The sequence below is a fragment of the Anser anser genome (assembly GCF_964211835.1).
Source record: "Anser anser genome assembly, chromosome: 3".
NCBI lineage: Eukaryota > Metazoa > Chordata > Aves > Anseriformes > Anatidae > Anser > Anser anser.
In genome coordinates, this window is record NC_139722.1 from 62,901,520 (window position 1) to 62,925,717 (window position 24,198).

At 43.4% G+C, this 24,198-nt stretch overlaps 2 protein-coding genes and 1 long non-coding RNA gene across 4 annotated transcripts in view; 1 reads left to right on the top strand and 2 right to left on the bottom strand.

The window, feature by feature from the left end:
• IL22RA2 (interleukin 22 receptor subunit alpha 2) lies at positions 1 to 9,125 on the bottom strand. Of its 2 annotated transcripts, none has more exons than XM_083828080.1 (6): positions 8,802 to 8,972; positions 7,800 to 7,950; positions 6,923 to 7,101; positions 5,684 to 5,853; positions 5,043 to 5,221; positions 1 to 3,658 (listed from the first exon to the last, which is right to left on the bottom strand). In XM_083828080.1, the coding sequence occupies exons 1-5, from the start codon at positions 8,896 to 8,898 to the stop codon at positions 5,066 to 5,068; spliced, it is 753 nt and encodes a 250-aa protein (XP_083684206.1). In that variant the 5' UTR covers positions 8,899 to 8,972; the 3' UTR covers positions 1 to 3,658; positions 5,043 to 5,065. The 2 variants fall into 2 exon arrangements, with proteins under 2 accessions (XP_083684206.1, XP_083684205.1); XM_083828079.1 differs by lacking the exon at positions 1 to 3,658 and adding an exon at positions 3,708 to 3,968 and having other exon boundaries at positions 8,802 to 9,125.
• LOC310896154 lies at positions 7,117 to 18,427 on the top strand. Its single transcript, XR_014581238.1, has 2 exons — positions 7,117 to 7,349; positions 9,145 to 18,427. It is a non-coding gene; the product is annotated as an uncharacterized lncRNA (long non-coding RNA).
• The window catches only part of IFNGR1 (interferon gamma receptor 1), a 23,033-nt gene continuing 15,502 nt past the window's right edge, over positions 16,668 to 24,198 (bottom strand). The window contains exon 7 of the mRNA XM_083828078.1: positions 16,668 to 20,852. Coding sequence (XP_083684204.1) covers positions 20,358 to 20,852 — 495 coding nt within the window. The 3' untranslated portion in view covers positions 16,668 to 20,357. The remainder of the gene's footprint in view (positions 20,853 to 24,198) is intronic.

Below are 24,198 nucleotides of genomic sequence, written 5' to 3' on the forward strand. Positions count from 1 at the left end.
TGTCCTGCATCTTTTCTGGCAAACCAACTCTCAGAACTTGGGGCTTTGATTTTTCTTACTTTTTTATTTTTTATTGGAGGACACATTTTACAGATTAATACCTTTGATCATTGTAGCAAACATCAAAATCCATAGGAAATCCACCAAAAAACAACTAGTTATGAGTAATTCACTGTGGTTGAAATACTTGATAAAATCTGATAGACCTGATGCAAAAGCCAACGTCATTTCACAAGTGTACCTCACCACAAGAACTGTGCTTACCTGACATCAAGTCATGCAAATAAATAACCCCTAAGTCCACCTCTGATTAGCGCAGATATACGGGAGGTATGATCAGGGAAGGCCCAGTGCTAGACCATGTCATAAACACTGAGGATCATGGCATCACATAAAACTGGGCATTTGTATGGTACAGCTGGCTATGCATAATATTCTCCTAATTTATAAGGCTGGAGCATCTGCTCCATTGCTGTTGCACCATCAGCTTTTCCAGAGCACTGTTCTTGAATTCCTGGTCATCGAATATTGCAGCTGTCTGTGCTGGTGGAACAGGAAGTTGAAACCAGTTTCAGCAGGAGATAAGCTGTTACTCCATCCCACAGATAAGATAATATTGAGTGTGGTCAGGAAAGAAGTGGTAGACCTTGTGGGATGGGCTCCACATCACACGAAGATCAATAACGGCAAGCTTTGAAAGCTGTAATACTTATTTCTCATTGGCAGGATCCCCAGCTGTGACACAAGGACCTGGCCATTGCGACAGGCCGTGACTGCGGACATCCCCGGTGACGCAGCAGGCGGGGGCTCAGAGAATAGGTTGCACAAGTCCTGACTTTTTTCTTCTGCTTAGTCTTTCTGAACCTACGCCATGGTCTTAGCAGCATTTGTTTCTGTTTCCTGAACCAGAAGCTGGGGGTTAGGCACTTAGCTAGAAAGTGCATGCTCTGCAAGTGGCACTAAACTAAGAGAAGGGTGCTTTCATCTGGGCCCTGCAAACTGCTTGCCAGAAGTACAAGCTAGCTGTAATCTCATGAGCCTTTGGCATGGCCTATATTAGAAGATCGATCTTGCTGGGTGCCCTCTACAAGCAAAGTCTCCAAAGGGTTGGCTGGTGAGCCTGATTCTCTCTCTCTCCAAAAAGAGTGGCCTATAGAGGAACAGCCTGGACGCTAGTCCCTGTGCCCTCAAGCCCACTCAGGTTTCATTGCAGAAGCGTGGCAACAGTCCAGAATATGCACTGCTTGGACAGCTCAATTCTTGGAATCGAGCTGACAATGTGAAGGCATCCTGCTCGGATGTGCTTACCACCATGGACCCACGTGCCAGCGCAGGACAGCTTTGGAGAGGTGAATCCACAGTAGGCAACCTCCTTGTGCCCATGAGGAGGAAGGGGGAAGAAGGCCAGAGTTCACTTTTCCAAGTATTTCCAAACTGCCTCACCTGTAGAAAAGCCCTGTTGTAGTTCAGAGCCTGGGATAGAGCTCTTCTTCCTTTCCATCCACACGGGGACATTAACAGCAGTGTGCCATAGGGGCTAAGGCACCAAATAAGTTGTTTTCAAACTCTACATTACCAGCGCTATCTAGGTGTTGTGGGTGCAGATCTCCCAGCTGGTACCTGCTACAGGAAAGTACTTCTCCCTGCATAACCCCCCTGTCTGGCAAACCCAATGGAACAAGTTGTAGAAACATGGCACTATTGCTGATTGTGGAGAAAAATATGGCACTGGCCATTTTACTAAACCCTTCCCCAGTAAAACTACATGGCTGAGCAGAGTTGAAAGGATATTTGCAATCCAAACGGAAAGTGAAAATTTTTTTTTGCAGAACTTCATGAAGTTGGTAATAGTAAGTCATGGCACTGTCAGAATGGAAGTGGTTCCTGCAACTCTTGTGCTGCTTTCTGTAAGCCTGTGTTGTTGCTAAGGAAGCGAAGTCTGGTTAGCAAACACGATAGCACGAGGCTTCTTCAGATCTTTTATTCTTTTTTTTTTTTTTTTTTCCCCAGTGTAAGTGCTGCACATTTCATGTAATTTTATCAAATTGAAGAACTTTCAGATTTCCAGCTTCTCTGGCTCCATAGCATGGCACCTGCTATATTTCTAGCCGGGTCTGAATGCTTCAGGCACCCCTATGGCTCTTCTTCTTTTTTAAATACATATATATTTATAGATTTTAAAACTCTAAACAGTCTCATGCTCTGTATCTGTTAAAGGTACAGTATCCAGCATTGCTGTAGACTGTTCCCTGACTAGGGTAAGTAGATGTTACCATAATAAAACTTTATCTTTGTTTAACAAGGGAAACATGAGCTGCCCTAAGGAAAGAAGTGAATTTGAGAAAGAACTTGAATTACTACAGATATTGTCTTCAGGCTGTGATAACCCACAAGTGGATGAAGTCATCACTGCTGCAATGCATGGCAGGCTATTTCTTAACACCTTTTCTGAGCTGTTTTATTGTGGTTCTGCAAAGGAGGTGGCAGGGTAGCGCTGGGTCTTACGTGCTGCATGCAGTTCTTGCAATTTATCACCATCCACTGGGATCTGAGACTTGTCATGGTGCTACGTACTGTACAGAGGATTGATAAGTCTCGTTTCCCATTGAAACTTACCTAAAATAAGATATGGTGTGATACAGGCAGGGTAAAACAACTGGAAGAAGTGGGAGGGGAGGAAATAGGGAAGTGTGGAGAAGGAAATCTGTTTTTATGGACCAGGTATGTGGACACAGATAGAGCACTGAGACATCCACCCCGCAAACAAATGCTTCACCACTTTGTTTGCCTTCAAAAGTGGTCATTCAAATATATTATGTGTTAGAGTCAGAGGGTGGGAATATTTCATACAAAACGCCCTTTTCCAATGTCTGGTAAAGGCACGAGTGACCAGCATTCACCTGCTTAAGCACAGCCTCTCCCAGACGCCTGTAGCCAGCATCCTGGAGCTGCTTTCAGTGGTGCTGCCTGTAGGTGAGGTGCTAGGGATGGAACATGAAAAGTAACTTGGATGAGATGTAAGTGAACTCAAGGTCTGTCGTTTAGATTGAATTGATCCACCTTTGTGTGTATGTGAGTTAAAGGAAGAGCGGACAGCAGTTACGTAGCAGGGAGCTCTACTTTCTCTAGGGCTTTCTTTGCCCTCTGGTGCTTGGCCCACACTCATTGCCTCTCATTTAATTCACAATAGCAGAGTGTGGTTAAGTGTTAAGATTATCCTTAATTACAGACCTTGCAGAACTGGCAAAAGCCACGTCACCTCTCCATCAGTTGTGGCTCACCTTGTCCAGCAAATCTTGTGTGATGAAGACTAGGAGGAGTCAAATCATTAGAAATCACAGACGATGGTTAGCATTCATTCATCATTTACTGGTTAAAATAGAGGTCTCTTCCCTTTAACTGTCTGTCATTGAGTGCAAGGACCTTTTTTTTTCTTTCTTTCTTTCTTTTTTTTTTTTCCAGTTTAAATGAGCACCTGCCTAATCACAGGTTTCACTATCTGAAATATTATGTTGAGGACACTGTGAAGACATTGTGAGCATGGGACATGCATATTTTAAAGGAAGGACATTTTTAAATCTTCTGCTGCGATCTTTATTATAGAAGAAATAAAGTATTTGGAACTTCTGTTTTATAAATCATATTTTAACTCCAGGGCCTAAAATAGAAAACCACAGAAACAATCTTAAGGATATTTTCACAAGTACTTTTTGCAATTTTTTATTACAATACAAGGCTATTTACCTTGTAAGTACAAATATGTGTTATCTTAAATTGTTCTATACGATATACAAAGAATCCTTGGACTTTGTGTAACATAAACTGATTGTGGTGAATTGGATAATTTAATGCAGCAAGGGTTAATTTAGAAAGCATCCACAAATGTAGTCCAGCCGTATTCTAGACCATAGATGTCAATTTACAGCTGGATCCGTAATGGGAGGCATCTTCCACCTTTATCCCTGTAACTGGGAAGAGAAAGAGAATTGCTGCCACAGTGTGCATTTGAGCTGCATGGTATTGAATTCAACCAAAAATGCAATGCATGACCTTTGCTGCATCCCTCCTGTACCTCTGCAGGTTGCTCTGCTCTTACCTGAGCTTTCAGCCTTGTAAAGGAATGGAAAAGCTCTACAACAGTGTGGGGAGATCACCTAGAAACAAGCCCCCTCCTTAGCCTAAACCCAATGACCAAGTCTCAAGAAAGACCAACATTATGCATCACATTATAAAGCAGAAGACAGAAAATCTCTTATAGTTAGGGCACTAAGCTCCAACCAGAAGCATGGGTTTGAACCAATGCTTTCTTGGTTTTCTTCTGTTACCCCAAGGAAGGACATAAACCTAAGCTTGTTGCAGTCAATGCCACTGATATCAGCTTTGACTTAGGTCCTTTTAGGTTCTGTGCCTTGGCACTTGCAAGGCAGGATTAATAATAAATCTCTCTGCTGGGCATATGATACGTGAAGATACTGTAGTAATCAAGGTAAGTAAACAAACAGACTCTTCAGACCAGCTAATGGAAATAACCCTTGCATTCTGGCCCATGAAAACTCATGAAATATGATAAATGGTTTATTTATAAACATTTTATTCCTAAAGAACGGCCATAAAGAGTGGATGAGCACATATGGATTAAACACGTCAGGTAAATCCCTGACCAGAATTGCAGAGGTTGCAGCAGAATTGCATGTTAACAAAGTTGGAGGTCACTCATTTCCTGGTTAATTATTACTTGACAGCAATAAAAGCTGACAAAAACAATATTACGTATAAATGCTCGAAGAAAGGGAAGACTTTCTGAGCACCGTGCCAGCTTGCAAATAATTAGCCACACCATCCTTCTAATCTTCTTGGCCGTATCAATGGATATGAAACTTGCTGAGATGCTGCAAGAGCCCTGGCTAATGCTGTCCCGCTCTCGTATGGGAACGGCAGTTTTCCTGTCACACGTCATTTTCTCCTTTTGGAGAGCATCTACCTCTGATGAGGGGGTTGTCCCCACCTTCCAGCACCCCCTCCATCTCCAGCTGGCGACCTACCTGCCCCAGCGGCGGCTGCCCCGTCACAGCAGCATGGTGCACTGCCTGCTGCTGTAGGCACTGCTGCGGTCCAGTGTCGGCACGTACGTTTTAGCAACGATGCAGTAGCTGACTCCACGCCTCAAATCTTCTATTTTAACCACTTTGTCTTTTCCTTCGTACACCAGGACTCTGTGTTGCTTCAGATGGGGGGAGAGAGGGGAGGAAAAACAGCTGGTCATGCGCATTGTCCTAGCGAACATGTCTGTGAATAAGGTTGGGAAGGCGAGATCATGCAGAGCAGCACGTGGACTTGCATGAAGTCAACAGCACCCCTTATTTATTTATTTACTTCTCAATCTATTTATTTATTTATTTTAAGAAACTCACTCCCAAAACCGCCCTCATTTCCCCTCCGTTTCAACAAGACCTTACAATCTGAAATACTAAGGTGACGGGAAAGAAGAAAGAGGAGAAGAATTAAAACTCGATTCCACCAAATTCAATTCATGAAAAAAAAGCCTACTTTGTTTTCAGATACTTACACAGTTATTTATGCCCTCGCAATTACAGAGGACTGTTTCGACTGTAAATGGACATGATGTGCCCATACTTTCCTGGCTTTTCAATCATAAAAGTTTTGTATTTGAATATGCACTTACCTCATCTAGCAAATTGTTAATTATGAAGACTTGGTACAGCAGATCATAATAATTTGTCATTGGTATCGTGCTGCCTCTCTTCCTTCTATAAGGAGAACGTGGAGCCTGGAGCTTTACTGTGATGGATTTGTTGCTGTGAACCACATTTACTGTTGGAGGTCCTATCATAGCTAAGGGAATAAACAAAACAATGAGCGTGATTATGGGTTATTAATAACATTTCACAGAACAGAATGCTTTGGATTCTTTGCCCTGATTTTTTTTTTTCCTTTGCATTTTTCTGTTATCTTGGACTGCATAAAGCAGATACTTGAACTATTTCAGATATGTCAAGGGTGCAGTTTCAATCTTTCCCTTCAGAATTTTTGCAGTCTGCTTGGTTAGACATGGCTAGGGTTTCAAACCATGCCTGCATGCTTCTGCATGCAGCCCCCGAGGTGTGGGGAAGCAGTGGCTGCCCCACGTGTCTCTGCAGGAGGATGTGGCGCAGGGCAAGACGGGCTGCTGCTGCTGCAAGGTACTGCTTTAGGTCAAAGTGGTTTGTCTGTACAGGGTGCTCAGGTTAGTTTGCTCATCAGGGCTGTGGAGCTACTTGTATTGATGTCTATGGTTCAATATTGATGTCTATGGTTCAATTTTGCAGTGAGAAGTGGGCTCAGACTGGTTAATTCACAGGGAGATTAATGGTAGGCACACGGGTACTGCTCAGTGTTTTGACAGACCTCCAGTTTCATCGCACACTGTGGGATTACAATGACTACTAGCTAAAAGCTTTGCACATGTCCTTTCTAAATACACTGCAGTCAGGAAGACACATACATATGAGAAGGCTGTTGGCTATGCAGCTGCTGGCTCTCTTCTCCCTTTTCCCCTCGAGCAGAGAACGTCTCCTTCTTTTCCACACTGTGCCCAATCCTTCCAGAAGCTCCCAAAACTGCGGAGAATATTTTGTGGAGCTCCACGCCCTGGGGAAGAGGTTGAGTTAAAGAGCCAGGCATTTCAGATCCCCTAATCATAGATGAGGAGCTGCTTGTCTGGAATTGGTTGGCATTCAAGTGTGGGCAAAATTATGTTATCACAACACTTCACCTGAGAGCCATGGACTCACAACTTCTTTTGGAGCAGTTTTGTAGCTAGGGGAGGATCACCTGTGATTGCAAATTGTGAGCGCAAATGCAGCGCCCCATGCCGTGGAGAACCCAGCCCCTTTCTCCGAGAGCCCCATGTGTTTGTACTTACTTTCTCGCCAGGGCGTGAATCTGCAGCTGAGGCTCCAGTCGGAGTAGACACCATCTGAAGCGGCTCGCACCCTGCCGTAGTAAGGCTCCTGGACGTCAGCAGTCTCATCCGTTAGGTCGCAGAAATGGTTCTGAACCCCCCAACACTCTTCTTTGTTTTGCCATGTGCTCTGCCCATACCTGCGGGGACAGGAGGAGGACTGGTGTGGACTCTGCTACCGCCGACCGGATCTGTACAGATTTCTAACATCCCATTTTAGCTTGGCTGTGCTGACCCGAGTTCTGCTCTGGAAACTGACTCTTCTGCAATGCGGTGACGGGGAGGATGGATTTCATGGGTGTTTGGGAACTGAAGGTTTCTGTCTCTTCAGAAAGAAACCTAAAGCGGAGATGCAGGTCGCCTGCCCCATAGGAAGCCACACTTGCAGGTGAGCTTTTGCTTCACAGGCGTGTTCAATGATGCACGGAGCGCTGGTTTCCACCAGCCCATTTCCCCAATGTAGGCACTGTTTCAGGCGCTCAAGGTCTGAGGAGCTGGACCTGGCATGCCAGGGAGGATCTCCTGAGGAGCAGCCCCTGGCACGCTGCCTCTGGGGCCAACGTGCCCTCAAGGTCCCCCTGCAGAGGTCCCTGAGCTGCTTGGAGCAGAGCTGCAGCACTGCGGTGCCATGAGGGCACACAGCACGTTGCTGAAGGTGCTCGTGCTCTGCCTGCCTCGGGCTGCTCAGCTGCACTTTATGGACTATTGATAAGTGCAGAAACAACCGGGAGCTGGCAGCAGGGCAGGACATGGAGAATATCCTTCGGCACCTGGGAAATGCCTCTGACTTGCCAAACAGGGGCGGGCTGTGGGAGGCTGGAGTTCCCCCGGCACTTACACTTTATACTGCACAAAGTAGACCGCGGCTTTTGCCTCTTCGGCCCTCCCAGGCTGCCAGTGCAAGGTGTTGTTGAAGTTCAGTGAATGAAACTCTACCTTCTGCGGCTTAATGGAGTCTTGCAGGTCTTCATTTTCCAGGACCAAAATCGCTGCAAATAACAAGGAATGGTGACACAGTGCGTTTGTCACAGACGTGCTGCTCCGTATTCGAGCACATGTGGCTCATGCGGTTTCAGACTAGCAGATGGCAGGGAAATTAAATCTCCTGGGTCTCATGTTCAAAACTTTCCACGTCGCGGTGACCAGATCGAGCAGTTACAGACCACATCCAGTATTGTGAAAGGAACAATTTATGTAGGTATTTTCATTTCGGTTTTCTTATTGAGTTTACTGCTGCGGAAGATGCCCAGCACACAAACCCTACGGATCAGTTCACAAAGCCTGCGCTAAGTAGCCCTATCAGTAGTTAAAGTTGAGTGCTCTTTCCTTCACATAACCTGCAGGGATTATAGCTGGTTTAATAGTTACCACAGCTGCGTTGGCTCCTGCCTAATAAAAAATATGACGTTCACTGCTTTTCCCATCTGAGGTATGGGAAAAAGCTGCCTGACAATTTTCAAGATAATCTGCTCCCACACTGAGACAGTTGCAGGTGACAGAATCAGTTAACACCCTCTCAGAAGCATCCCAATACTAAAAGTTTTCTGGAATTTGTGACCCGGATGACTTATATTTTTGCAGCTCTACCCCTGGCATATCACAGAGCCAGAGAAGACTTGTACTAGTTGAACCGAAGCTGGTAACACAGCTATAAATACATGCAATAGGCATCATGCTTCTTTCAGCTGCACTTTGTAAGGCAAAATAAGACTGATCTGGAAATGACAGGACTTTTGAAACCAACCAGCATATCCAGAGACTTTGTGACTCCTCCAGCTTCACTCACAGACCCAGCACCCCCCTCCCCATGTAGGAAGAGAAATTGAAAGCCTTTACTTACTGCTTATCTCATCCTGAAGCAGGTGCATCAGTAAGCAGAGGGAGGAAAGCGTGATCCCCCTCATGCTTAGGAGAGCAGCTCCATGACTGAAGAGCATCTCCCTTCCTCTTGGGCATGTCTTATGAGGAAGTAATTATTAAACTTGCCACACGAAACTTCCCCTGTGATAGAAGCTTTCAAAAAATCCCTCGTTTGGCTTTTATTTATTCTAAGCGAAAAACATATGAGCTGTTCTAAATTAAACATAAGCAATTGTTCTTACTTGGCTGCTGTGATGACTCTGAAATTTGGAACTAATTATGAAGCAAACCAACATGAATAACATCCTTTTTTTTTTTTTCAGGCATTAATTCCCAAACGTCTGGCACTATTGTTTTATCCTTTAAATTTGTCACACAAGCTTGCTTCTTTTCTATGCTAACTTTTTTCAGCTTGCTAGTCACTCAGAGATGAATACAAGAAATCTTGCTGCAATAACGTAAAACACCTACCGATGGGATGTCATCTGTCTGAGTGGCCTGCCTTGGGGGTCGGACGTAAGAGAGCAGTTTGTAGGAGGGTTCGCGGCAGGACGGCATCTAGGGACGTGCCATCAGAGGGACGAGGGGACGTGAAATGGTTGCACGCTGGAGCACACGGGCTGCTGGAGAGATGCTGAGCAGCTGGGGAGCTGCAGGGCTGTCAGCCTCAGGGCTGGCAAAGGGGAGGCGAGCCCAGCCTGCCGGGCCAAAGTGCCACTCCGCGTTGGACTTTCAGATCACAGCAGTCACACGCGGGTGTGCCGCGTGCTCCCGTACCTGCGTTTGCTGCTACTGCTGCTGACCTCCAAGTTTCATGCCGCCAGCACGCTCATCCCTGTGACCGTGACCCCGGGGATGCCGGGGCTTGCCGAAGAAAGCGATGTCGCCCTGTGTTTGCAGTCGCTTTATTGCTGCACATGCCAGCCTGCAGGGAGCCCGATGTCGCCTGTCGGGCGGGAGGCAGAGTGTGGCCAAGGCGGGAGCTGGTGCTCGCACACCAGTAATATCCCAGCGCACTCACCTCACCTTCTGCATGCTCACCGCAGCGAGCGAGAAGGGAAGACCCGAATTGGCACCACGCGGAGCAGCGTGATGCAGTGGTGCCCTCCGACAACATAATTCATGTGGAAATGAGCTGCCTGCAGAAACAGGTCGCCTCTGTTTGCAGAAACAAAAATTTGCCTAGCTGTCACCTTCCCTTTGGGAAAAGGCAGAAGCAAAACGCCTGCCAAGTTGAGAAAAAGTACGAGTTCTGGTTCAAATTAAGGTGCTTTTTGATCAAAAGGCATTCAGTTACAGTAAGCAAGCTAGGCAAAACCTAATGAAGAAGCTGGCTTTGGTCAGATCCGCGGGCAGCGGCTCTCAGTTCAGCTGAGCACATGTACATCATCATGCAAGCACTGAACCTGCAGCAGGCACCTTAGAACTGCAGACGTAAAACTCTGAATAATTAGCTAGTTAACCCAATGTATGGTTAGCTGAAAAGGAATACAGAAAAAGACCAAACAAAAATCCAAAAAGCAAGGTAGAAGGTGGAAAGGCAACCTTGCCATCACAATCTGGGAATTTTTTATCTATCCGTTTCCCAAACACATTTTCAAAATTTGATGACCTTTAAGAAGTTCCCCACACCAAATGCAATTAGTATTTCATCATGTTATATGAGCTCAAGTGCGGGAATAGGGAACTTTTACAAACCAATCACTGGGCTGAAATGCCATCAAAGTTTAGTCATTCTTGTCACAGGTCGTGTATTTGCTCATTTGAACTGTGCCAACCACCTTACCGTACGCCGCACAACAGCAAATTGCCAGGATCCCGGCGGTGGAACTGTGCCAAAGCGGCTGCTGACGGGAGCTCCTCCCATGAACACAAAACCTCCTGAAAGCCGGGCTTGGAAGCATGGCTGGCCACATCCCTGAGGATGCCAGAATCTCAGAAAAGGCTGCCGTGTGCTATGGTGAAACGGGAAAGAAATGCCAGGGCCACGGAAAAAGTCAGGGCTTCCCGTGAGCTGCACTCTGATAGCGCTTTATCTGTAATTGCAGTCTAAAGTAATCTCTAACTCTTCATATGATTTTGTGCTTACTGAAACATCCACTGATAATCCCCACGTTGTTAGCATCTGTAGCTTTTTTCTGCTCAGGAACTTCAATCACGTTGCTTCAGTGCCCTGTGTGGTAAAAGCAACTGTATTAAAGCAAGTGGCAGCTGCACACATTCATATAGGCATATGTATACATACACGCCTTAAGTTTAGTACAATACATCAGTAGCAAATTTTAAAATGTAAAAAAGAAAATAATAGAGGAACATTATGGGATGTACACTGCAACACTATATTTTAAATAACAGAGAACTTCTAAGAAACAGTGTTGTTTAAGAATACTCTGGATGGTACTCATAAAGAGATGGAAAAGGAAAACATTTTGCTTTCCCCACCAGCGTCCACATTAGTTCCGCTATTAGCTCCTGATTATTTGTGCTGGCACTTTTCTGGGATCCCAGTCTTTCTGAAATAGCAGTCCTGATGTTTCTGTGAACAGAGACAGAGCCGCGGGCTCAAGGACTTTCTTCGATTCCTGAAATAAAAACCTATCTGTACACTGGGTAAACAGACTTCTTTCTCTCAAAGATTGACTATTGCCACACAGAGGTAAAAGTCAAGTGCGCTCTTGCTGGAAGTTGTCTGACTCATCCAATTTGATAGCACCGCCTAGTCATATATATTTTTTTTCCCCTGGAGCAAGTTGTTTCCCATCCGTAAGTGGAGAAAATTTAACCCCAGCAGGGCTCCTGGGGCACCACCTCAGGCTGTCCAGAACATGGCCCTCAGCTGTCGGGAGCGGGTGTGTGGGTGGGTTTCACTTGTGTGCCTGGGCCAGGGTTAGGAAAGGTGAAGGAAGGAAGAAACTCTGGAAGCCCTGCTCTACAGGGAGTGCCTCTAGTAAATGGCAGAGGCCAGGCGAATCTGTCCCATGTGAGGCATTTGGCACCAGAACAAATGGACGACAAAAAATGAGCAGCTCAGGTTAGCCTGGACCTGAATATTCTCAATTTTTTGCTGTAGTTTTCAGTTTTTAACCCATCTAAGGAAGCAGGTCAACCCCATGGAAAAACCTGTCTTGGAAGGGGGCTCCGAAGGTCGGTTAGTCCAGCCTGCTGCTCCCAAGCAGGGCTGATGGTGGTGTCGTCTCGGCTTAACCACCTTCAGCGTGGGAAGAGAGGAGAGGCGAGGAGAGGTGAGGAGAGACAAGGAGAGGCGAGGAGGGGAGAGGAAAACCCCCACAGTCGGGCAATAGGGACTTTTTCTCAGCCATTCAGGGAAGAGGCATTGCATCACAAGAGTTATTACAGAAAATTCTCTAAGGAAGTGAGACTGACTTTCACTGCACGCTGTGGGCATTCATTGCTTCCTTCCCGCAGGTACGAACGGCATGAACTGTTCAGCTCTTGCTGTCAGAGGGCTTGGGTCAACATTTGGAAGATTACGGTGAGAAATTCCCAGTGCCATATCTGCACCTTGATAATGAGAAATGTGAATGCGTTGAAGATGAAGATCTGGCGAGGGCTCACTCTGTAGCAAGTCCTTATCTGCACTTAAAATATTTATTTAACAATGTGTGAGATGCTGAATTGTGCCAGAACATTAGTAACCAACGGTGGAGTTCATTAGGATCTGCAGGAAATACAGATACAAAAAATGGCTCAGAGGCTGTTATTTAAATGACAGGTTTCTTTAGCTGAGCATTTTTTCTCATTTGCAAAACCTCACTTTTTTTTTTTTTCCTACTTCTGCAGTGCTACAGCTGGTTTAAGCACACCGAGAAAAGACTTGTTCTCCTTTAGCTTGTGGGTCCCTCACCAAATCAGCCACGGGCCAAAGCCCACCCGTTTACGACAGGTGGAGATAATATTCCGTAGGGTTTTTTTTTTTTATTTTTCTCTCTGTTTGCTTTGGTTGAAGTAATGTTAGCAATACAGGAAAGATGCCAGGTGATCACTTGTCCAGCCGAAACCACAGATAAGCTGGAGAAGTGCAACACAAACATTGCTCATGCTTTCTTGGCCCGCCTGCTAAGGCAAAGAAAGGCAGGCTCCGAGCCGGGCAGCGCTGACCGAAGCCTGTTCCTTCTCTCCTTCAGCCTGCCACCAGCAGCAGCTGGGGCAGCGCCTGAAACATCAGCGGCGCAGACAGCATGCGACCCACAGGCTCATTTTTTTTTTTTGTAAGCTGGCTTTAGAAGCCCCCTGCCACGGACCCCCCGGCCCTGCGCTGCCCACGGAGGTGCAGGCCGACTCACCCCGCGGTGCAGACAAGGCCAGGGCCTGGCAGGCACAGGCGGTGGGAAGGGGCTGAGGGAAAAGGGATGTCTGCCTCCGCAGCTGTGGCGGGGGCTTGGGCTGCAGAAGGAGCAGATGCTTCTGGCAGGTGTTTTGGGCAACGAAGCTGGGAACGTTGTGAGCTCCAGGGACTTCCCTGGCCACGCCAGCCGCGGATGCCGCAGCGGCGATGTGGCATCCAGTGGCAGGGGATGGGGCTTTGTGCTGGACGAGGGGCAGAGAGCTGCCCAAGCGCCCGGCGTGCCCCGGCAGCACCTTCCCAGCACCCTCCCCACTGCCAGGTGAAAACCCGTCCTCCAGAAAGCACCCGCACCAAGCGATTTCCAGGCCGGTGCCTGCCTCCACACGCTGCTCTGGTAACTGCTCGTAATCACAAAGTGTCTTAATGCTGAAGTTCAGGCGTGCTTAAGTTTTTGAAGTTTTTGAAGCCAGGAAGGAAGTTAGGCCATGGTACATCTTTGCAGAAAGCCTTCTCCCCTCCTCCTACCCTGCTTTCTTCACCACGTGCACATACCTACGAAAATTTAGATAAAATTAATAATAATAATAAAAAAAAATCAAACCACCTTTCACTCACCTCCCCAGCAAGGTGAGGTTTGTAAGCATCTCACCCTGCAGCCTGCAGCTCAGTTCTGTGCTTGTCGTCTGGTTTCTTACTAGAGGCTCCCTACTGTCTGGGGAGTGCAAACTAGAACTGAACTGTTTTCTAATAACTATCTTCAAAACCCCCAAAGCATTACTGAAATTTTTAAGGAAAGTCTAGTTTCACAAGCATTTTTCTTTTCTTTCTTTTTCGTTTTCTTTCTTTCTTTCTTCTTTCTTTCTTTCTGCTTTTCCCTTATTTTTATTTTATTTTTATTAACAATACCTGATGTGCGTACAAGCCTGCTAGCACGCAGGAATCAGTGTGATGAGCTTTGGGGACAGAATCTCTCATGCTCAGCAGAACTGGTTTTCACACTTCTCAGGGGTGTTAGTTTCGAGCTTACTGAACTGTGACCATTTAACCAGAAAACAAAGCATCACACGGTTACCTATTTGCGAAAAGAATCTTTGTTCCCTATTCTTTTTCTTACAGAAAATTAAATTTGGCGCACCTCAGATAAAATTGCTAGTTTTGCTGCACATCCCAGGAGCAGCTGATAAAATCATTCTCAGTAATCAATCACCCGACCCCCTGTGTTTTGTTCCGATTGTAGTCAAATAGGCTTTTAGGAAGGGGGAAAAAAACCCTAGCTATTACCCTAGGGCCTGATAGAAGGCTAGTTTTCCTCTAGTCATTCTGAGATAGTGAACAGAGAAAAAACGTTACCTAAGTAGCCAGTAGTGGGAACAAGGGCTGACTCCTGGGATGAGCCCAGGCAGAAGAAGGGCCTCTGCTGCACCTGCTGGTCACTCTCATACACCCATGGGAGGAATGGCAAAGGTGATCTCTGCCTCTTTGCCTCTCGCCACCCAGCCACCAGCACCTCCCAGACACTCAGCTTTTGCAACCCTTCCTTACCTGTGAAACTGCTCTGCGTTTGTCCCCCCCCCAACACATAAACAATAACAAAAAATAATAAAATAAATATTTAAAAAAAAAACATGGCACAAAACCGTCAAAAAGTCATACCCAGGGAGATGATACAGTGTATTAAACCTTTATTCTTTTCACCCTGTTTTAAACCTAAAAGGACGATCCACACTTTTGGTAGAAGGGTATTTTTGAAGGGGCATAACCTTTCTGAGTCTGTGCTGCTCAAGAGATGTCGGCACAGGAAAAAGCTGTGTCAGACTTGATGTTGCTGCTTGCTGCTCAGCTGCATAGACATTATTTGACAACTGCAGGATTAATTTTGCAGAACGTAGCAAGCTGGCTGGGGGAACTGTCTGGCTTGTTTGTTCTGTTTGCGGTACAATTTCTCTTTTAAGATATGCCTGAACACTAGAAAATAATTTTTCTTTGCTTCAAAACAAATGAAAAATTAGTTTTCAGCCTGATCAGTTACCCGGGCAGTTCACCGTCCAGTTACACAAATGGGAAAGTTAGAAAGCATATAGATGAAAGCTGTGTTCAAATGAGATTAAAAACACAAAACAAAACAAGAGCCCCAGGAGGAAAAACTATTCTAAGTAATTCATATTGGGTTAGTCAGAAAAAAATATACAATCCATTACTAACACTCACTCACGGAACATGTAATGAATTAAATTGCAGTAACTAATTCAGACATTTTATAAATTCAGGTTTCTCCATTTATTCTGCCTCTGCGATCTGCACAGCCATTTCTCAGAGAATCTGAATTCCTAATGTATGACCGCTCTTACTGGAACCAGTCCAAAGACAGCACTGCTTGTAATCTTCAGAAATTACTTGAAACGAGGAATTTGGACTAAACACGTTCATGAGGAGCAGAACATAGACAAAATCAAAATTCTTCTAACAGTAGTTTAAATCCTGTTGGGTAAACTGACAGAAATAGTTGAGTTCCAAGACACATATTAAAATGCACTTGTTCATAATTAAAAAGTAAGAAACATGTAAGATTTCTCTGATAATTTAAACGTAAAGTTGTCATGGCTTTGGCTGGGGTAATTTCCTTCGGAGGCTCACACGATGCCGTGGTTTGGATTTGTGATGACAGCAGTGATACCAGAGGGATGTTTCAGTCGCTGCAGAGCGGTGCTCGCACAGAGCCGAGGCCTCTCCTGCTCCTGGTGCTGCCCGGCCAGGAAATGGGCTGGGGGTGCCCAGGAGCTGGGGGGGGACACGGCCAGGACAGCTGGCCCAGGCTGCCCAAAGGGATGTCCCACACCGCGTGGCGCCGTGCTCAGCAGGAACAGCTGGGGGAAAGGAGGAGGAAGGGGGGTGTTGGGGTGATGGTGTTTGTCTTCCCAAGAAGCCGTTACGTGTGATGAGCCCTGCTGTCCTGGAGGTGGCTGACACCTGCCTGCCGATGGGAAGTAGCGAGGGGATTCCTTGCTTTGCTGTGCTTGCACACCCAGCTTGTGCTTAACTGGTGAACTGTCCTCATCTCATCCCACGAGTTCTCGCACTGTTACCTTTCCAGTTCTCTCTCCCATCCCACCTGGGCAGAGCGAGTGAGCGGCCGGGTGGTGCTGAGCTGCCTGACCGGGCTAAACCACAACAAAGTAATCAGTAAGAGCTTCTAGGAAGCCTAGCTTCTCTGTAGCAACCGATCCATTCGAACGGTGTGACCATTTAATGTAATTCTTACAGAGAACCTAATGACAGTCCCCAGGCTCAGGCATCAAACTGGACTGAAGTTACTGCCTGCTGCATCAGGAGCACGAACACAGTTGTTGGGTGACAACAGTGACCGCCTACCTACCATCACACACACGTGCTATGTACAGACACAACCCACTGTTTCCTATTCATTTTCAGTAATGCTCAGGCATACACCACATACATGGCGCTAGGAATTAATTGAGAGAGGTTTCAAAAGCAGGAGTGTATTCAGCTCAAAGGCTGACAGAAGGAAAAAGAGCACACACATTTGCCTTTTGAGATTTTTTTTTAATTTCACATAAACAAAAATTTAATTTACAGTATTCACAAGTATTTTAGTTATAAATTTGAAAAGAGAACCGAAGTATGGTAAATGGGCCAACAGTGGATAATGAATCTTCTGGAGACAGGAAGACTTGAGTTAGACATTAGAAAATACTTCCTAAGAGTGATGAGCTGCTACAGTAGATCGCCTGATTCCTGAAGAGGAATGATACTGTATGATACTGACCTGGGGAGAAGAATGAACTGTGGACCTCTGGGGGTCCCAGTTCACCCAGCGGTTGCATCCATTTAGAAAACGTGGAAAGCATATGAGTAAACATGGACTTGATATTTAATAAAGGACAACTCTTAAAAATCACGCTAAAGAAACCTATGCAGGTCATGATAGGAAATCTGTGTTTTGGCTTCAGTAACTTGGAAGATCAAAGGTGCATTTTCTTTTAGACATGCTGAAACTATTAAGATGAATTAAGTGCAGTAGCTCTATTTACTAATACTGAACTGTTTACATGGCACCATTTCAGAGCAATCACTTATTTCTAGTCTTAGTTGAGAAAAACAGCCTTTTGCATGCAACTTTCGTTTCCTGGAATCTTCACTAGTGAAGGACTGACTACATACAAACTTGCATGTCTGTTCTGAGCAACTGGGACACTAACATACCCTGTTTTCACAGATGCCAGTAGATTTAAAAAGAACGATTATTTCTATTTAAAACTACATTATTTATTTACATAGAAAAATCATAAAAACAGACCATCCGATGCCTCTGTGTCAGCACAGAGTATTACCACAGTACTTCATTGTTAATTTTAGAGCTAACAATAAGAACTTACAATACCAGTGCAAAAAGGACAGCCAAAGAATTTCTTAGAAATGTTGGGCCAAGGGTTTGTGATGCAGGTTGTTTTACAAAGGATATAATGTTCTGATGTCTCACATTCCATAACCTCCGAAATCACCTTTAGGAGAAAGGATGAGAAGAACACTGAGCAGCCGTGACGAGTAAAAAAATCACCTGAAGCAGCTTGAACTGATGAAACCTTCTATGTGTGTCATACTGAATAGCTGATATTTTATGTCAGTAAAAGGCATGAATATTAAGCAAGTTTGAACCTGCAAACGTTAGGCTTTTTGACACCCAGTGCCAAGGTGCTATTCCCAAATACTTGGGAGCTTAAGCAAACTACTATTCCACCACAAGAATATGAGCTTATTAATTTAAACACAGTTCATAGTTAAGTGAAAATGCATATGTAAATACTACCCAGCAGCTTCAAAAAGACATGGCTCAATTACTCAGTACTACGGAACTGGGAAAGCACTGCTGTAGCCAGCGAGGCATTTCTGTGTTCCCTGTTCCAAAAAGCCACCACACTGCAGGTTGCTGGTAGCTAGATTGTCTCCTAGTGGAAATACCGTCACGCACTTCCCCTGTTCTTAGGCTCTCTCTTACTAATACTGCCACCAGCAACAGCTGGAGACAAGACTCGGAGCTTACTGACCCATGAACACATTCTTGTCTCACTGTGGCCTTACGTTTTCAGTCACAGAGAGTAAATAAACAAATCTGGTGCTCTGTGCACCCTGTGCTTCACAATTATAAAACCTGCCAGGTGTCCTGAACAACTAAAACGTTGAAACTGCTTCCATTCCTTTGAGTGTTAAGCACGCAGCACGTAGAAGGGAGGTGGTCCAGGGAGGGTGATAATTCAGTGGCTTTTGTAACTATAGTTCCAAAATCTTCTCAAAAATAAAAAATAAATAAACTTCATGATAGTAACAAGAACAGGCCAGTTGCATGCATATGCATGTTGTGTAGCACAAAATACCCGTATTCCTGTGCTTGATTTTCAGCTTAGAAAATAACAGTGCTTTTCCATTACACATAACTACCCACCATGCCAAATTTTTCCCATATGCACATGATATATTTGTGTTGTTTCTGACCTTAACCTCCCTATCCTTAACTACACCCTAGCACCCTATGCAGCTCCTATTTATCAACAGCCTACAAAATCTGAAAGAAAATGCACCATTTTCAAGCTCTGCACAAGAGACAGCTGCTCATCTCCTTGGTAAAACAGACTGCAAGAAGCACATTTCAGTGGTGAACCATATTATTAACTGAAAAGTCAGTTTTGTTGAAGATTTGACTGCAAGTTAATTCTGATTTCCAAAGCCTTCTTGTAGTATTACAGTAGTTGTACGACTTGTACAGTAGTTGCTGTACAAACTTTATCTTAGGAATACTCATGCCACTGAGAAATTTAAGGACAAAAGCACAACACTGCTTGTTACAGCAAGTGATTTTAAAGGGAAACCAAACATTTCTGATATGCATATAAAAATTATCTTTTAGAACAAAGACAATTTTGTATAAACTAACTACCTCGTGTCTGCAAAAATATCCCTTTTTCCTGAACTAAGCACTATCATAAATGTTTCCTACAAACAGAAAAAAACACCACCAAATCTGGACTAAAGACAAAGTACCTGGATTGAAGGCATTAGACTTGCAAAGCTTTAAAATATAAAATTCTCATCCTTCATTTTTCAAAATTATAATCTTACATGACAATATCCAGAGCACTTTCAGATGACAGTGTTTTAGGAACTTCAAAATACCACATTACTTTTCTGTTGCCTCCCTCTAAAATACATCTGAAGACAATCTGGTACAGTTTCTGAGTTAGGTCATAACAATGAAAAATGGCAGTCATTTTCAACCATCTAGAAAATGTGACTGGTTGGCAGAAGCCCTGTTGGTTTGTATGAGAAAACATCACATTGTTCTAAGAATTGCAACAGAAACACTCTGGAGGAAAGCAGGCTGATTAATTTTTAATAACACTTCCTGGAGAGTCTGTGTAACTACTGCCGGTTACACACACCTTCCTTCCCCCTGCACCTCTGGAGGATCAGCCAGCACGCTTATACAGGTGTTATCCAAAATGCGACAAGATTGCACAGTGTATCTAGACAATCCATCTGGATGCAGCTGTAGAGAAGTAACAGCGTTTTAAAGAACAGCTGTTTACATCACAGGACTTCTGCTTTGAAGTTAAAAAAAAAAAAGTTAAACATGTACTCACTGAAATGTGCAAAGTAATGGCCCTGAAAGTACAGACCTCTAGTTGCAGAAAAGAACATAAATAACTGGTTCTTGGCGATGGAATCAAATTCCTAAGTGACTGAGGAAAAAGTTACAGGTATATTCTTACTTAAACAGTAGGATTCCCTTGAATATAAAACATTCTTCGAAAATTTTCAGAGAAAACAATGACAAGGAAAAGAATACCTCCAATAGCTCCCGTAAATGATACAGCAGCTGTTTTACACTCCTTCATAACATCTCTGCTCTTCACAGAGTACTGTTCAAATAACAGAGAACTATTCTGTTCAAACAGGAAATAGTAAGTTATGTCCTATACACAGGTATTTCTGAAAGTGACAGGTTATTATGAAATCCCCCCCCCAGTTTTCATACTGTTCTCAGGCGCTACACTCAGTCCCATTTCAGGATCCCACTGTACTAAGCTGTATACTTGTTACTCTGTTTCCATCAGTGTAAGTACAACCTGTAGATATTCATGATATAAGCCTGGCTCTCCATAATCTTCAGTAATGCTGTTCTTCATGAGCTTTTATTAAACATTTCATCTATCCTGGTTAGTCAGTAGGCCTGTAAGCAATCACAGGTTGTTCTTCACCAACATCTATCAACATATCTAATGGCACGTGGGGCTTGTCATAGCCAGAAAATTTGGGACAGCTTCTTGGAATGACTGTTTGTTGTATTTCTGTGGCAGAAACCTCTGGACCTGAAGAGTTACTACTTATACCTGTTTGGTTACTGTCCGAAATAAAGTAACTCTCTTTTACTTTACAATTCTGTTCATCATCAGAAGGGACCTCCTCTGTAATCTTCTGCACAGAGGACTCTTCCACTTTGTCTGGTGCCTCTGGCGGAGGACAAGAAGATGCTCCTTCACTGAAATTATCAAGACTGACAGCTTCTTCTTCTGGCTCTATATTCAGCAAGGCTTCTTTGCTATTCAAAGGCAACGCTGACTGGACTGGCATGACGCTTACTATAGAGATGTATTTTCCCTCTGATTTTGATTCTAAAGCGTTATCCATGTTCAGGTTTCTTATCACAGTGACCTTAAATGGGGGAAAAAAGCAAAAACACTTTTAGTTCCGCATAATTCACTAATTTATCTGCTTTACCTTCTGTTGAAGATTAGAGGTTAAAAAAAGATACCAGTGCATAATACAAACTTAATGTTTTTACAGCCAATTCCTGCAGAATTAGCAAAATGAAAATCTGGTAAGGTCATCAGCCAGCATCTATGACTCCAACTGTTTCATTCATACTTCTATCTAAGCTCTCAAAAATACCTTCCACATGAAAATACATTTGCAAGGATCAAATCTGTTTCATGGGTACAATCTCTGCCCACTATATTTTTAGTCATCTGAAGATTTAAGCTGAAGTCTTTCTAGTTATTTCTTTTATATCACTAAGCACTCCCTCAATACTGCAAGAAACTGTAACGTTTTGCTTTGAAAATTCTACCACAGGAAGAATATATTAAGTCATTCAATGGCCTGGCTCCAACTTGTTTTGAAACATTAAGACATGCCTTCAGGATGTTTAGACCCTTCTGATTTTTTTTTCTAAGGTATTTTAAAGAATATGTACGAAAAACGAGGAAGGGTAAACTTTGAGCTGAATGATGTTGCCTTCTAAAGCTACTAGAAAGCACAGGGAGAAAGTGCTATTTGATTCAAGAGTCCTTTCCAAATTTCGTAATTTGTTATATACGTGTATCACAGACTACCAGCTACTTTATATGAGCTACGTTCTTAATGAGATATAAACAGTTTTGCAAACTGTTTTTGGGATACTCTGTAAAATTATTTGACTGAAAATATTGGTTGAGGCAAATTCGGAAGAAAGGTATGTAGGTAAGAAGGAGAAAAGGAAGAGAAAAATAGCATTAAGAAAAGCTCCAAATAGGCAAAAAGAATCTCCCAGTCCATATTTGTGTAAGAACAGAGTGCATTCAAAACCAGATGATCAAATCTGACTGTGCTTTACAAGCACCTTCCTTGATCAGAAGGTTACAAGGCCTTATCTTTACATTCGTACCTGCACAGCGTGCTGACTTCATTAGAACTGATTACTTCCCTTCACCTCTCAATTCAACCCCAAAACCTTCCCTTCAGTTGCCCCGATACCTGTTTATAGTACTGTGTATGCTGGATCAATGAGATTACTGGAGTTAAAAAACAAAAAAACCAACCACACACAAGCAAATGCTCCTTGGAGAGAAGTTATTTGTAATCTTAGTAAGCAATTTAAATGATCTACAATCTTATCTGATAGGTGTGTTAACACAACTAAGGTGAGATGGTCACCTTGGGAATTAAAGATTGCCACCAGGAAACTTTTTTAAAAAATATTATTATTATTAAAAAAAGACATTTCAGGTGAATCGTAACACTAAGAATCTAGCTGCTCTTCAGCCATCATCCTCTCTGGACTTTCATTTTCTGTTGTGCAGAAATAGTCAGAATACCATGTAGAGAATATCTGGGGTAATTCTGCATGAGTCGTATAAAAATCACCCATTCATAAGAAGCGGATGGGTAATATAGTTGCAGAAACCAGAATGTAATAAAGAATGCGTAGATACTGAAAACGTTATGAACAGTTGGTATTCACGTTGCCCATTTCCAAGACGTATTTATACAGATATAAAAATAGAATATTAGTTACTTATGCCGTACTTAAACTGATATTGAAGAGACTAGCATCTGTAGCTTTTTTGAGGGTAGCAAAAATCAGACTCCAATAGTCACACAATATGTGACAAGAAAAGACAATCCATTATTTAAGCTGCCATACTTGCAGAACGTGAATTCAAATGAAATGCTATAGAAACTATGGCTAAAAGCTGCATTTACAACTTCACCCCTACCCCAATACCTGTACATGCTATACCACAGCAAAAATAAAAACCAAATGAGCTTATTTCTGTCCTTTTAATGTTGCCACGTGGTTCTAAAACCATAGTCCTAAAAGACACTAAGGGAACGTCTCATACTTTACAAAGTTTCTGCGTTTCACGCTGCTGACTAGTAATGCTTAGAGAAAGACCCTAGGATAAAATCAGTGCTTCTATGCAAGAAAGACATCCAAAGACTTTTATTCTCAAAAAGGAAACTAGTTTTCCTGTCTGTGACACAAGTTGGTACAAGCAAGATGTTACAAGACACTCCTATTCCACAAAAGAAGGAAGCCGTCAGAAGAAAAAACCCTTGTGGGTTTCCTGGTAGCAAACGTTCTTTAAGAGTTGCTTAGTCATGATTTACAAGATAATTTAGCAGTTCATGCATTCATTTCTAGCTTCAAAGAAAATAATCAATAAACCTTACTACACTAACTGTAATAACATTAATGCATCTCTAATAACAAGTGCAATTAAGATATGGGTTACTATTTTAAAACAAGTGTTACCATAAGTAGGTTAATATTTTTCCTTTAACTGTTACTGATAATGTATAGAATGTTACCATCATTCTTTCTTTATCACAAGCACCAATGAAGTAGCTTCTTCCTTCTAAGATGGTAATTGTTTGTGGTAAATATCATTCAATGACATTTGCAGGGACATGCAATTACTATTTCTCTAAATGAAAAATGTGTTGCATAATCAAAATGACCGAAAAAATCCAGAGTCACAGAGCAGATTCGTAAGCGTTTTGTGCATATTTGTAAGGGCTCTGGAAATTCAGTGAGAGAAAACAACCTTGTCACCCCTGTCAGGCTCAGAAAAAGCATCACCAGCACAAAAGTTGACTTCAGTGTAAGCTAAAAATGCAAGTTGATGCTTTTCAGTGTGGTTTTGTCTTATAGAGCAAGTGTATTTTCTACCTACTAAAACACTGTCCACCATTTAAAGACAAGAGGCATGAGTAAAAGACAGCAAAGTTTAAGTAGATGGAGATGTCCACAGCTTACCAGTAAGTTATGGACTGTCTCCTTTTAAAGTGGATAAACCTGTATCACGAATCTTAGAACACAAATCTGGTATCACACACAGGAGAAACTGAAATGACTCAAGATGATGGGTGGAAGGAAACAGCCTCTTGAATTACTTTTTGTGAGATAACTGAAGGAAAACAAATGTCTCTCTCTACAGCTAAACTGCTGAAATGCTGGATTCCTGTAATCAAGCAGAAGACTAGCATAATGAAGTAAATAATCTATCCCATTTCACTAGATGTATATTCCTGGTAGGGTCTTGCTAGGAATAAGGGTGTCTCAGACATTTAGCCTTATACCTTCTCTAATGATGGTAACCATTCAACGCCCATACTGAAAGACAGTGCGGAAGTAAGACCTGAATATGACTGCAACAGCACTTTTGGGAGGTCCTAAACAGCATAAAGATGACATTATAAAAGCTCCTGCAATCTAAATGGAAATGCATTTTTTTTG